Below are 15648 nucleotides of genomic sequence, written 5' to 3'. Positions count from 1 at the left end.
GGGATAATCCCATGGAAAGAGAAACCTGGTGGGCTGCAGTCCTTGGGGTTGCAGAGAGTTGAACACAACTGAGCATGCAGGCGTGCATGCTTATGAGGTCAACAAAGAGTGTTCTCTACTAGAGGACTTCATTTATCACTAAAGGTCTACTCAGTTGTTACCTTTTCAACTTCCTTGTTTCCCCCAGGCCCTTCTCTTTCTTGTTTTCTTAATAATTTGAACCTAATCACTTTTTGAAGCACTGATCATACTGCATTGTAATTGGTCACCATTATCCTTACATGACTAGGAAGTTTCTAAGGACAGAGATGGTGATGAAAAGGATGGTTTAGTGGCAAGTATGTGTGTCTCTTGGCACGGCCTAAGGTTTGTGTCTTTCAAGCTATGAATTTTGGGGGCTTCCCTGGTGGCTCAGGTGGTAAAGAATTCACCTGCAGTGCAGGAGACCTGGGTTAGATCCCTGGGTGGGGAAGATTCCCTGAAGAAGGAGATGGCAACCCTCTCCAGTATTCTTGCCTGGAGAATCCCATGGACAGAGCAGCCTGGCAGACTACAATCTATGGGGGTCACAAAGAGTCAGATATGACTGAGTGACCAACACTAGCTATGAATTTTGGACAAGTTACTTCATTCCTTTAAAACAGAGATACCTAACTTTGTAGAGTTGTTATAAGGATTAAAAGGAGGTTTATGAAGTGCCTAACACAGAGCCTGTAATATAAACATCAGTGAAGGTGCTGAACTGATAAATTAACTAACAATTTAAAACAAGTAAAATTAAGTACTTCAGTAATTCAGTTGACAGTTATGCATTTCTTTGTGCTCCGTACTGTGATAAACACTGACGATTTGAAGGATATGATGATGTGCAAGACAAGGGCATGCTTGGAAGAATTTCACAATCTAGAAAAAAAAAGAAAAAAATTAGTAAATAGGATTTGTATCACATCTCCATCATTCATGGTTTTGTAATTTTGAGCCAGATCAGTAAGGCGACACATGAAATGAAGTTCCAAAATGGTTATATAGTATCTTTCCAATTTAATATTCTATGAACTTCTTATTGCTTGAGAGATAGGAGAAGAGGATGTGGTTATTTTTTTCCCCAATTGCAGACACATGAAAAAAAGCCTGAAAAGTTACAAAATTATGGAGGTACAGTACAAAAAACACTTTTTATGAATCACTTACAAGTTAAGTTGCTGACATGTGCCCCATCACCCATGAATTAGTTTTCCTACAAACAAGGACGTTCTTTTGTATAACTATAATATAATGTCTAAAATCAGAAAATTAACCTTACATAACTACCTCTAATCCTCATGCCTTGCTCTTCCATCCTTGGGCATTGATTCCCCATTGGATTACCCCAATGTGCAGACATCCTCATCATCCTGATTTTCCCCACACTGGGTTGCTCTTCTTTGCAAATTTCCTCTTCACCCAGCATAGGCTCTGACTTCACTCTGGGCTACCATTCCCCTGCCACACCTCCCATTCCCATTTCCATTCCCACACTATATTTTCCTTGCTGCCCTTTGTTTTGGAAAGGAGGTGGTGAATAATTGGGTCCCTATTGCTTCCCTATTTATTATAGTTGTTTAAAGCAGTCAATGAAACAATTAAGGGAGATTTTCTGTTTTAGAATTATTGCAAGGCCACTCCAAATGGTCTACCTCAATCCTTGTCAATTTACTAGCTCTTTTAAGTCCACAGATTTGGTCCTATTGAACTAGACTATCTATCTCAATGTTTTATAAACTTTTTAAAAGCAACAGAACTGTTTTTTTTTTTTTCCAAATGAAGTGTTACATAAAAGCTTGATAGGTAAACCAGATCAAAGCAGAATATACTTTTTAAAGTAGGCCCCATCCTATAAACCCCCACCCCTCCCCCCACCATAACACATCCCAAAGCTGAGAGGGCAATAGGAATCAGCAATAATCAAGTGTTTAGGACTTCCCTGGTGGTCCACTGATTAAGAATTTGTCGGTTGATGCAGGGGATATGGGTTCTATCCCTGGTCTGGGAACTTAAATTCCCAAATGCTGTGGGGCAACTAAGCCTAGCACCCTAGAGCTGGTGTTCCACAACAGAAAAGCCACCACAGCGAGAAGCCTGTGCCACAACTAAAGCCCGGGCCCAGCAAGGAAGACCCAGCAAACCATAAATTAAATAAATAAATATTTAAAAAAAAAAGTGATCAACGAATTGATCATCGTCTACCTAATTACTGGGGTGAGGTTCCTTGCTTCCCAACTGCTGGGGTGGGACCTCTCCTAACTGATTTTTTTTGCTTGTGCTCCCTCATCTTTAGTATGGAGACTCTCTTTTGGTTGGTTGGCCTAGGCCCTACTTTTTTGAGGTCCCTAAATATCTCAGAACAGACTTTTTAAAGAACTTGAGTTATTGAGAAGCTTCTAGATAACTACCATGCCTCCTTAGGTAGATTTTTCCATAGATATTTTATTATTTTTGATGAGATTGTAAAGGGAATTGTTTGCTTAATTTCTCTTTCTGATAGTTCATTGTTAGTGTATAGAAATACAACAGATTTCTGTATGTTACTTTGTATTTGTATTAGTTTTCTATCCTTCAACTTTACCAGATTCATTGATGTGCTCTAGTAGTTTTTTGGTAGCATTTTCAGGATTTTCTATGTATAGTATCATGTCATCTGCAAACAGTGACAGTTCTACTTCTTTTCCAATTTGGATTCCTTTTGAATAACCATTATAAAACCCTAGGTTTCTGCAGAATATAATTTGAAAAAAATCTAAATACCATTTAAAAAAATGGCAACCCTTTATAGTCCTGAAATTGTAAGCCTGTTACTGTTGTATAATAAGATTTCTCTCAAAAATGCATCCCAGTTTCCTGCTTGAAGAATTTCATGGGATTTCTCAAGCTACTGTTCTAAAAAAGGAGCAAATAGGAGAGCTTTAAACTTAGCTGTTCATACTCTTATCACAGCAAAAATCTGTAAGAAATAACTTAAGATTGTATAGCTCTTTCTGTGACTTTTGTTTAGAGAAGAACAGTTGATAGAGTAGGTTGTTTGAATTTAATTTAGATGTCCTAGCTGCTGATGCCTGTATGGAGTCTGTACCTTGGTACTGCTCCAAGCGTTGAAGGGATAATTGAGGTTTCTTGATAGAGTCATTGGCCTCAGGTTAATAACTTTTGTTCTAGGATGTGAGGTGAGGAAGCTGGGCAGAGGGAAGGGAAGGACTAGAGATGAGACTGCATAGCTTGGAAATTGAAAGAGGCAGGATCCAATCAGGCTATGATGCTTAGATTTAAGCTGTTTATCAGCCATTTCTCAGGAACTGACAAATCAGTAATAAAACTCATCTCTGGCTGACCTAACCAAAAAAGGGCAAGTTTATTATAAGGATATGAGTTGTCTTATGGAACTCAAGGTCAGGGATGTTCCTGGGTGTTAGAAGTTTTAGAACTAGGATTTGGAAGGCTGACAGAATTTTCTTTCATTTTTGTTTTAAGTGAGACTGTTCAGTTACTGGATGGTCATTGTAAATCAGGAAGATTTTCCAAAAGTAGGACCTGAAGTAATCATCTGAAAGTATGGGGCTGTGCTCGGGGTTCAGGAGAAGACAGTATTTGCTTATGAAAACTCAAGGAAAATAGTTTCAGGTCTTAATGTCTAGTGGGTTGAAAAGAATCAAACACACTTATTGGGGCCAACAAACAGTATTCTCTACTAGAGGACTTCCATTTATCCTTAAAGTTCTACTTGTCACCTTTTAAACTTCCTTGTTTCCCCCAGGCCTCTCTTCTCTTTCTTGTTTTCTTAATACTTTAAACCTAATCACATTTTTTTTTTTAAAGCACTGATCATACTGCATTGTGGGCTTCCTAGGTGGTGCGAGTGGTGGTAAAAAAACCTCTTTGCCAATGCAGGAGACATAAGAGACTCACGTTTGATCCCTGGGTTGGGAATATCTCCAGGAGGAGGACATGGCAGTCCTTTCCAATATTCTTGCCTGGAGAATCCCATGGACAGAGGAGCCTGGTGGGCTATAGTCCATGGGGTCTCAAAGAATCGGACTTAGCACTGAAGCAACTTAGCACAGCAATGATTTATCCTGCAGAGTAAAGAGCCATGGTTAAAAGCCACTGGGTTGCTAGTTTCCTCTCTATTTAAAACCAGAAAGCTGAGCAAGAGTACCTCTAAGGTCTTTTCCAGCTTCAGAGTCCTGAGACTTGATACTCGCATCAGTATCACCTGGGAGCTTGTTAGAAATGCCCTTTCTTGGGCACCACCCTAGACCTACTGAATTGCAGTCTGCATTTTAACATGATTCATAAATAGTTAAATAAGTTTTGTGCATCCAGCAATGGGATTATTATATAGGCATTAAAAAAAAAAAGATGTGTGTATTTGTATATTATTAAATTATTAAAATATAGAAGAAAATAGCTATTAAGATTAATTAATGGTTTCATGATTCCATTAAAAACCCACTTGTACATATAAAAAGTCTGAAAGGATATAAATCAGACTGAATTAAAGATGATTTTCTTTTCTTCATTATTAATGTGTTATATGAACTTTTAAAATGAGCATGAGTGTTTTTAATTTCATTAGGGAAAAAAGTAAGCTATGCTCTCTTTTTGAAGTCATTTCAATGCCTAGTTTCTTCTTAAAAGGGCTTCCCAGGTGGTACAGTGGTAAAGAATCTACCTGTCAATGCAAGAGACACAGGTTTGATCCCTGGGTCGAGAAGATCGCTTGGAGTAGGAAATGGCAACCTGCTCCAGTATTCTTGCCTGGAAAATTCCATGGGCAAAGGAGCCTGGTGGGCTACAGCCCATGGGGTCACAAAGAGTCGGACACAACTGAATGACTGAGCACAGTACAGCATCATTGTTAAAAGCATAGACTCTGATGTCAGCCAGAATTTAACTCCACCATTTTCTGGCTTTTTGACATAGACCTGATAAGTTGACCTCCGGAAGCCTTGGTTATCTCATCCATATATATCATAATTAATAGAACCTACATCTTGAGAATTTTGAGGATTAAATGAAATATTGGATGTTCAGTATTTAGCACAGAGCCTGGACATAGTTAAGTGCCTGATAAATGTCAGCTCTTATTACTATTATTCCTTTTTTTACAGATCTGTTCACTGCCCCTCTCCCCAACCAAAAGCCTTTGCTTGGCAAAAGAGTAGCAGTAATAACAATTAAAAAACAAAAAACAATTAGCTAATGGCCTTGGGTAAGTATCAAATTGAAAAGGAGTAAGATCAAGGTTTCCAAAACTCCCCATAATTACAGTGGACAAAAGAGGTTTGAATAAAAGTACATGGTGTTAGCTCTAATGATATTATTCTGTAGGGACAACATGTAGATCAGCAGCACTTTTTGTTTATACAGATTTGTCTCTAATTGTTGCTTGTTTTATTTCTTTGTGACAGAACACTTCAATTAGCTTTAGCAGAAGAGAAATGGAGGAACCATAGAACATTAAGGATGAATTCAGGAAGACCCGAGACCATGGAGAACTTGCCTGCTCTCTACACTATTTTCCAAGGAGAGGTATATTCTTTTGTCTTTGAAAACCTACCATTTACGTTAAGCATACATTAAGGGTGAAAAGCAGCGGGGTTTGGAGCTCCTGACTACTTGAGTTTAAATGGGAAGTGCTAGTAGAACATCTGACTCCCACATGTACCTCCTCTAAGCTCCAGACTTCTAACTACAGACTTGACATCTTCATTTGGATACCTCATAGCATCTCTGATTTATGGGATTTTTTTTTTCTTTGTCATGCTTCATGGCTTGTGGAATCTCGGTTCATCAACTAGGGATTGAACCTGGGCCACTACAGTGAAAGCCTGGAGTGCTAACCACTAGACTACCGGGGAACTCCCTCTAATTTATGTTTTAAACTGAATTTTTCATTTTCTCAAGAAATCTGTTCTTTCAATTTTTCCCATCTCAGCAAATGCACCCATTATTCATTCAGGTACCCATGCTAGAAATCCAGACATCATCCTTGATTTCTTCACTTGATTTGATCTTTTTTTCCCCTCTCTCTCCAGTCTGTTAGCAAGTCCTATCTTTCTACATCCCAACGGACACCCTATGGCACCCCATTAGTTTAAGTTTTCCATCTCTTGCTAGCCCTTCCTCGGTTCTCTACTTCTTTTGTACTCCCTTCCAATCTGTTTTTCCACATTGTAACCAGAATAACATTATATTTATTTATTTGGCCACAATGCACAGCTTACAGGATCATAATTCCCCATCAAAGGATTGAACCTGAGCCCTTGGGAGTGAAAGCCTAGAGTCCTAACCACTGGACCACCAGGAAATTGCCCAGAATGTCATTTTGAAAACCGATTGGACCAAGCTGCTTTCTTGAAGCTCTTCTCGGTTTCTCATTACAGTTGAATATATCCAAATTTGTTTTTATGACCCTTACCTGAATTGGCTTCTGCTTACTCTGGCGACGTTGTTTTGTTCCACTCTATTCATTGTCTTGTTGTTGTTGTTGTTTAATCGCTAAGTTGTATCTAACTTTTTTGTGACCCCATGGATTGTAGTCCCCTAGGCTCCTCTGTCCATGGGATTTGAAACTCAGATTCAATCCCTGAGTTGGAAAGATCCCCTGGAGAAGGAAATGGCAACCCACTCCAGTATTCTTGCCTGGGAAATCCCATGGACAGAGGAGCCTTGCTGCCTACAGTCCATGGGTTGCAAAAGAGTCAAGACATGAATTAGTGACTAAAACAACAAGTCTTTGTCTAGTCACTCTGGTCTGCTTATAGCTTCAAACTTTCTTAAGCCTGCTTCCTTCTCAGGACTTTTGTAGATGCAGTTGTCTCTAACCATCCTGCTTTCTCACCAACTCCTCATTTTTTAGGTCTCAGCCCACATGTTCTCCTCAGAGATCTTTTTCCCACCATAAATAAATGGCTCGCCTTGTATTTATTTGGCACTTGTGTAAAGTCTGTCTTCCTTAGAGGATGCTAAGCTCCATGATGTCAGGGCCCTGCTTGTTTTGTTCACTGTTGTATTATCTCAGTCTCAGGTAGGTGAGTAGAAAATGGTAGGTGCTCAATACATCTTGATGACTGAATGAATGATCAACCTTTGAGGGAGAAGGCATTGTATTTGTTTAGAGAGGAGAGGCTTTGGAACCATACAAAACCTGGATTCCAGTCCTAGCTCTTTTACTTACTAGGTAATCTTTGAGGTTGTCACTTAATTTCTTTGAGCCTCAGTTTTCTCATTTATTAGATGGAGATAAAAACAACTTTCATAGGATTGTGATGATGGTTAAATAAACTATCATCTATGAAGACACAATGCCTGAGATACAGCTATTCATTAACGTTATCTCCCTTTTTTTTAAAGCAAAAGAGATTGTTTTCAACATCTTACGAGTACCTTTTTTAACTATATCATTCTTATGGCATTCATACTTTCTTTATGGTTGACAAAAGTTTTACCACCTAATAATGTGAGGCCTTTGAAGACAGACTTTGTGATTATTGGTTGACTATAGATAAATGTGGTTCTAGACTTCTACTAAGTGAATTCTAACTTGTAATGTACAAGTCAAGATAGAAAGGATGATAACATTCTGACAAATAGCAAACAACTGCTCTTCAGAACCTCTGTCCTCTTTCTTTAGGGCCTATGGTATCCCCAGAAGTCAGTGAGATACTAGAGCTCAAAAAGAAGAAATGGTAGCTGAGGAGATAAAACTGATTTTTCTGATCATGAAGGCCTCACTTGTCAGGTATTGCACAAAAGAAAGAAGAGCTCTTTCCACAAACTGACTCAGATTTCTAGTAAAGTGGCTCCTAACCTTTATCTTTTTATATGAGACGGGGCTTGAATTAGTGTAGGTTTTATATTTCATTGGTCAAGGATGGATGGCTAGAGTAATGTTCAGAAAGAACTTTATAGTTGTAATACTGGAACCATAGTTCTAGTATTTCAGGAACACATTTTGAAAAATGCCTAGAAGTGACTGGAATTAGAGAAAGAGCAATTTCATGATAAATTAAAAAGAAGAAACCAGAATATTCATCCAGCAAACATTCAGTGAGTGCCTAATATTTATAAAGAAGTATTTACATTAAAATTCAAAAAAATTTTGTAAGCCCGATGTATGTCAGCACTTTCACACGTTGTGTGTCATTGACTTTCTTGGAAGAAATTGTTAATCCCATTTTACGGATAATGAAACTTCTTAGAAGTTAAATAATTGCCCTGATGGTTAATAAATGGCAAGTTGTAAATCAAGTTCTCTAAGTCTGCAGCTGGGGTTGTTCAATTGTTCATAAATGTGTGGTGGAACCAAAAGATCGGTAAGAGAACTCTTGACTCTCGGAGGAAAGTAGATGGTAAACTTAGTTGTTCTACCATCATTTGTTTGTACCTCTATCATGACATTTATAGTCTATCTTGTACTATGGTTACTGTGTATATGTCTGTCTCCTCCACAAGAATGTGTGTTACTGGAGAGCAGAGGCTGTGTTTATCTCATGTATCTTGGTAACTAATTCAAATTTATTTAAAAATAGACTGAGCATCTCTTTTTTTTATGTTGTTTTTATTTCATAGTGCCTGATGTTGTATCTTGCATACAGGTGCTTGGTAAATAAATGTTTGAATTAAATTTGAATCTAAGCCTTTTAGGATCAATTCCCTTTGAAGAAACTGGTGGTATGGCCCATATTCTAGCAGTTCTTCTCTTAGCAGGCTCAGCAAAGTTGGGGGGCCCAGTGACAGGATTGCTGACAAGCTAATATTCATCCTTCTCTTGTCCTCTGAGAGGCATCTTGGTGCCAGAGTCCATTAAGCATGGTAAGGGGTACAAGCATAGCAATGAGATTGGGATTTGGCTTAACCCAGCCATAGCCAAAGAAATGCTGAAGTGAGATTGGTGTTGGTAAATTGGAAATAACATTGGACTAGAAGTCAGAAAACTTTTGTACCTGGTCCTTATACTTTCTAACTTTGTGACTTTAGACAGATAACTTACGTCTCTGAGCCTCAGATTCCTCGTTTACATTATGGGGATAACTACTTTTAAGGCTGGTGCAACGTCTAATCTGAAGATGGTAAATTCATTTTACCCAAGCCCTGAGTTCAGTTGAGATAATTACTGAATTTTCTCCCCTGAGCTGTTTGATTAATTGTTCTTGGGACACCAGGCAGACTGTGTAATCATCTAAGGCAGGTGCCATTCTGTTAATTTCAAGTCTGACTGCACCCTAAGAGACACAGTGATGGAAACACCTGGTGTTAGAAATGGGCAGGAATGTGTTTTCCTAACTAAACAGTTGAGTGCATCCATTCTGGAGTGCATTAACCTTCTCTTTTGGGGTAGGCCAAATTATGGTCTGTTATGATATTTCCACAAAAGATCATAATGTGACAGTGAAGTTTCAGGACTGAAAGGTGATATTGTTTTTACATAAGTAAGGTGATTTGGATTTCAATTTCCAGATGCTGCTTTTAAGTTGTTTAGATAATTATGCCCTTAAATAATGATGTTACACAATATGAAGCATTTCAGCCCTCTATCTAGAACCCTGGAGCAAAAGCCAAAGTGCCTTTAGTTGGTCCAGAAGAAGGGATTTTCTTTTATTGTAGTTAAAAATATTATCTTCTTTACCCATGCAGCCCTGTTTTACAGAGAACAACTTGCTTTGTGAACTTGGATAAGTACTTCATGTCTCTGGTCTTCACTTTCTTCATTTGAAAAATGACAAGATTGGATCAGCTAATCTCTAAAGTCCACTTTGTCTTGATTTTAAGTGCAGTATCTGCCTCATTGTCCTGTTTCTTTGGGAATACCTGGTCTCTACCCCAACATAGTATATTCATCATTGTAAAAGAGTAGTTTAGAAATTTTGGTTCTTAACCCATTCTTAATGCTATATCTTGGAGAGTTAGTTTAAGTGCCCATTTAAGAATGAGGAGAGTGGAAGTTTTTATCTATTTCTATCCTAACATTGAAGTGAGTAGTGATAATATTTGGTGAACTATGAGGCACTGGATTATGAGTCAAAGGATATAGGTTCTGTGCCTACTGTATCTAAGTTAATTGTTTTGCTGTTCCAGTAGTCACTCACATTTTTGCCCTTTAGTGTCTTGGACTCTGAGTTAATAGAAAGCTACAATTCATTGAATGTACTTTGGATGCCAGGTACCAGTACCTGATTTGTTATTTGCAGCAGCAAAGTGAGTACAAATAGGAAGGCAAGTTGTGTTCAAGATTCCACAGGTAAGAAGTGGCAGAGCTGGGATTAGAAGCCACATCTTTCATTTCAAAGCCTGGGCTCTTCCTATATCTAAACTGTTTTGCCTCATCTGGAACATGGTGGCCCACTATAGATACTCCTAAGATTGTTGCCAGGAGCAGATAAGATAACAACTGTCACGTTGCTTTTGGCTGTTAACAGTTTTATAGTTAAAGGGAACCCATGAGCAGCTGTAGTGTCATTAAGGACTCCCTGGGTTCAAATTACAGCTCTGCTACTTATTAGCTTTGAACATTGTATAAGTGACTTGGTCTCTCCATGCATCGGTTTTGTCATCCATCAAATGAGAGTAATAATAGTCCAACGCTACATGGTGTCATGAGGATTATGTAAGCACTTTGAATAGTGTTTTGCATGTAGTATTTAGTATATGTTAGTGAATAGAGGTGCAGCAAAAATTATCTTCCCCTTTCCCTCCTTCCTTCCCTTTGTTTTAGTTATGTTTAAGCGTAAACAAGTGATTGCCCAAGATGAAGCAACTAAGTTTAAAGTCAATGGAAAGAACAAGGTTTATGTGTGTAACATTGTATTGAATATTTTATAAATAATAATGAATTTAGTGATAAATACAGTATATAGTGGCAACTTTAATCCCAATCCACAATTGGAAGCAGAGGGGTAGAGGATAGAGGGGAGGAAAGCAGGAGAGGTAGAGTCTGAGATGATGATTTATTTGGCAAGGCTTTTGGGCCTTATGTTTCTGTTACCTATGGCCCGCATATTACATAGATCCATCAAGCCTTTTTTGTTGTTGTTATTCAGTTGCTAAGTTGTGTCTGACTCTTTGCTACCCCATGAACTGCAGCTCACACCAGGCTTCGCTGTCCTTCACTATCTCCCTGAGTTTGCTCAAACTCATGTCCATTGGGTCAGTGATGCCATCTAACCATCTCATCCTCTATCGCTGCCTTCTTCTCTTGCTGAGTGTTTCCTAGCATCCAGGTCTTTTCTAATGAGTTGGCTGTTTGCATCAGGTGGCCACAGTATTGAAGTTTCAGCTTCAGCATTAGTCCTTCCAATGAATAATCAGGGTTGATTTCCTTTAGGATTGACTGGTTTGATCTCCCTGCTGTCCAAGTGACTCTCAAGAGTCTTCTCCGGCACCACAGTTTGAAAGCATCAATTTTGGTGAGCTATAGACCATGGAGTCGCAAAGAGTGGAATGACTGAGTGACTAATGTCAAGCCTCTTCTCCATTTTAGGTCAGCTCTGCAAAAGACAACTCTTTCTCTGATTATAGCTTTTCAAGTTCTGTCAGATGTTGTCTGTGTAATGACTTTTTCCTTAATTGTCTTGATAAAACCCAAGACTCTGGTTTGGAGTGAAATAGAGCAAGCTGTATGGTCTAACTAGTTCAAAGTTTAGGGAAAAGAGATGTCTTACACTATCCATCCCAAATTATTAAACTTCTCTATTTGGATTGGGGACCTCCATTCCAGATAATATAAACTATAACTTTATATGGATGTGAGACTTGGACCATAAAGAAGGCTGAGTGCCAAAGAATTGATGCTTTCAAATTGTGGTGCTGGAGAAGACTCCTGAGAGTCCCTTGGAGAGCAAGGAGATCAAACCAGTCAATCCTAAAGGAAATCAACCATGAATATTCACTGGAAGGACGATGTTGAAGCTGAAGCTTCAATACTCTGGCCACCTGATGCAATGAACTGACTCATTGGAAAAGACCCTGATGCTGGGGAAGATTGAGGGCAGGAGGAAAAGGGGATGTTAGAGGATGGGATGGTTGGATGGTACCACAAACTCAATGGACATGAATTTGAGCAAACTCAAGGAGATACTAAAGGACAGAGAAGCCATCACACATACCTGTCAGTTTAAATCTCAAAAAGAACAGAAAGAATGTTTGACAGAATATCACTTTTAGGCAGTTTTGCAGCAGACACAGGCAGTCAGTACCAAGTGGAAATTCAAAGAGATGAGGTTAAATTCTACAGGAGAGAGCTCATTTGTGTAACAAAGATTCTTTCTTTTTGTTTTTATAGGTTGCTATGGTCACAGACTATGGAGCCTTTGTCAAAATCCCAGGCTGTCGGAAGCAAGGTGGGAACTAATAACTTGAAATTCAGCACTCTTGTTTGGCTCTGTCTACTTTCATCTCTCATTATAGCTCTACTTTTTTCAGATAGTAGTTTGTTTTTGTTTCTAGTGTAAAGATACAAATAACAGACGATTGATTAAAGTTCATTTTTAGGAAGCCTTAACTCTGAAGAATGGTGTTTTTCTGACTTCTGGGGAGGGCTGGGGGCATAACCACTTGTGTTCACTTCTAGAAGTAACTCTTCCCTAAATTTCTCCTGTGATCCTGGTTGAGTCACTTGACCTCTTTGTACTTAGGATTTGGGGGAGAGCAAACTACTTATTCTCTGAGACCAACATTGTGAGTTTTCCAGTATGTGGCATAGGGGAGGGAAATAGTATTGTAACCAGTACAAATTTATATGCATAAAATGCTTTAAATTTTCTTCATAATTGATAGGTATCTATTGAACATTTTTAGAGAATCCTTTCTGTATCTATAGTCTTATTTGTGTCTCCAAATAATTGTGTTAAGTAGATTCCATAGACTGATGACCTGCTCAGAATGTTTGAGCTAGGTTATAGCATGGTCAGGACTAGAACCCAGGCCTCCTGATGCAGTTGTATTAAAGATCTTAATGTAAAAGATGTACATAAATATATTATTAGGAAAAAATATAGAAGAGTATTTGACTACATAAAAGTCAGTATAGAAGTATATTTGACTATAAAAAGTAAAAAACATAATTGCAAACATCATCATAAGCAAAGTTAAATGAGAAGAAAGAATTTGCAGTCCATATGACACAGGACTAATAGAAAAGAGGAAAGTAGGAATGGGGCCAAGGATATGAAAGGATAATTCATAGGAGAAAAAATAGCAGTTGAGCAATAAATATCTTAGAAGATGCTCATTCTCGATATTGATTAAAAATATAACTGTGATATATCCATATAATGGAATACTGCTCTGCAATACAAAGGAATGAGAATGAAGTATCAAAATATGCAATGATCTAGATCCATTTCCAGAGAATTATACTGAATGAAAAACACTAATCCCGGAAGATTACCTGTGTTATGGTTCCATTTATATAATATTTGTAACAGCTTTATTAGGATATAATTCACAGATGTACATTTCATTCAGAGTGCACAGTTCAGTAGTTTTTAGTATAGTGACAGAATTTTGCAACTATCACCACAATCTAAATTGATACCATTTTTGTCATACAAAAGAAACTCTGTATCTATTATCAGGCTTCCCAGGTGGTACAGTGGTAACGAATCTGCCTATAATGCAGGAGACCCAGGTTCAATCCCTGGGTTGGGAAGATCCCCTGGAGAAGATGTCAACCCACTCCAGTAGTCTTGCCTGGGAAATCCCATGGACAGAGGAGCCTGGTGGGCTACAGTTCATGAGGTTGCAAAGAGTTGGACACAACTGAGCATGAGCATGCTTATGTGACGATAACCTATTATCAGTTGCTCCAAATTGTTTATCTCCCTCTCCCCCTTTTAAGGCATGTTCCCATATGCCTATGGCTTCTGAGGTGGCTCAGTGGTAAAGAATCCACCTGCCAATGCAAGTGTCATATTCCATTCCTGGGTTGGGAAGATCCCCTGGAGGAGAAAATGTCAACCCACTCCAGTATTCTTGCCTGGGAAATCCCATGGACAGAGGAGCCTGGTGGGCTAAGGTCCATGGGGTTGCAAAAGAGTTGGACACAACTTAGTTACTTAACAACAACATGTTATGTATTTTAAATGTCATTGTATATATTTAGAAGAAAGTCTGAAAGAATAGTCAACAAATTAGCTGTGGTCATCTCTGGGGAGCTTGGTTCGCTAAAAGAGAGATGTAAAAGGAGCTTTCACAGTCTGTGTACAGCAGAAATTAAGCACAATTTTGTGAATCAACTATACTATAAAATTATTTTTTTAAAAGGAACTTTCGCTATTTGTAATTTTTTAAAACAAAAATTTTTTGTTTTACAAAAGTAACAGCTGACCTTGCCTTTAGCTTTGGAGACTACTCTGCTGCAAATTGCATCTTAGCTCATTAGAAATAGCTTACTCATAGTTTCCAAGCTAGCAATCGGCAATCTGTAATAAAATTTCTGCTTTCATGTTGGCTGAGATTTAATGACATGAAACTCATCCTCATCCCTATATGGTATGCACCTCTTTAGATCTGAAGACAGATTTTCTTGTCAGTGTACTTGCCATAGCCACCAGTACCTGAAAGTCCCATCCTTACTTGAGCATTTATGTGACACTTGGATGACTGTGTGAGGTTTAAAGGCCTGCCACCTTCCAGCAGTTAGTCTTCAAATCACTTATATCCATAGCCTGTCAGATGATGCCTCTGATCGTGGCTACCAGATTACAAGTGAATCTCTCAGTCTGACAACTGTGCTGAGATATAAGTCTTGGAGGGAGAGCTCAGGGAGCCAAATCATTGGATGGAAACTCTATGAGTTCTAATCCTGGGTACTTCTGTAGGTTCATTGGGTAAGTTGAGCAGTTGACTTTTCCACAGTGTACTTTAGCTTCTCTGCCCTTAAACGGACTTATTAAGTCTAGTCCCAAAAGGACTGAGTTACGAAATAAATGGTCTCTAGATTTTAACATCTGTCAGGAAGGTAGACTCTAATTTGAGTTATTTTTCTCAGATTTCTATTTTTAGAATTTTTAAATCACTACTGAGTTAACGACCGCTTCCTAGTATTCAGATCTAAACTAGATTTTCTTTCCCCTCTTATAGTATTGTCTGATAGAACTTTCCACAATGATGGAAATGTTCTTTATCTGATGTGTTGTCTAACACCAGCCAGTTCTCCAGTTCTCCAGGCACCAACTGGTTGGAGAATTGAAACATTTCTGGTCAGTAATGTTTGGGTAACAAAAGACATATTAAATATGTCTCCAGTCAATACTTTGCTGTGAATCAGGAGTTCCCTCAACCTCCCCTCTATGAGTTTGGTAATTTGCTAGAATGGCTCACAGATCTCAGGAAAACACTTTCCTTTTGTTTGCCAGTTTATTATAAAGGATGCAAGCAGGAACAGCCAAATGGAAAAGATGCATAGGGCAAGATACAGGAGTGGGGAGAACACAGAGCTTCCACGTCCTCTGGCATACCGCCCTCTAACAAGCTGATGTGTTCACCAACCCGTAAACTCTCTGGCTGTCATTGTTTAAGGGTTTTTATAGAGCTCAATCTCCAGCCCCTCTCCCTCTTTCCTGGAGGTCAGTGGAGCTGAAAGTTCCGATCCTTTCATCACTTGATCTTTCC

General features: G+C 38.6%; 1 protein-coding gene across 6 annotated transcripts in view; it reads left to right on the top strand.

Moving 5' to 3' along the window:
* The window catches only part of ZCCHC17 (zinc finger CCHC-type containing 17), a 47695-nt gene that overhangs the window by 2018 nt on the left and 30029 nt on the right, over nt 1-15648 (top strand). For 3 of the 6 annotated variants that reach the window (XM_081586071.1, XM_081586068.1, XM_081586069.1), the window contains exons 2-3: nt 5445-5565; nt 12317-12374. In XM_081586071.1, coding sequence (XP_081442197.1) covers nt 5500-5565; nt 12317-12374 — 124 coding nt within the window. In that variant the 5' untranslated portion in view covers nt 5445-5499. Of the gene's footprint in view, nt 1-5444; nt 5566-7669; nt 7778-10818; nt 10828-12316; nt 12375-15648 lie in introns of those variants that run through there. The other 3 variants (XM_081586073.1, XM_081586072.1, XM_081586070.1) reach the window with 2 other exon arrangements.

This window comes from Giraffa tippelskirchi, chromosome 3 (genome assembly GCF_054371585.1).
Source record: "Giraffa tippelskirchi isolate mGirTip1 chromosome 3, T2T-mGirTip1v1.2.pri, whole genome shotgun sequence".
Classification (NCBI taxonomy): Eukaryota; Metazoa; Chordata; class Mammalia; order Artiodactyla; family Giraffidae; genus Giraffa; species Giraffa tippelskirchi.
The sequence above is the reverse complement of the archived record's forward strand: the minus strand, read 5'-3'. Positions and strand labels throughout refer to the sequence as shown.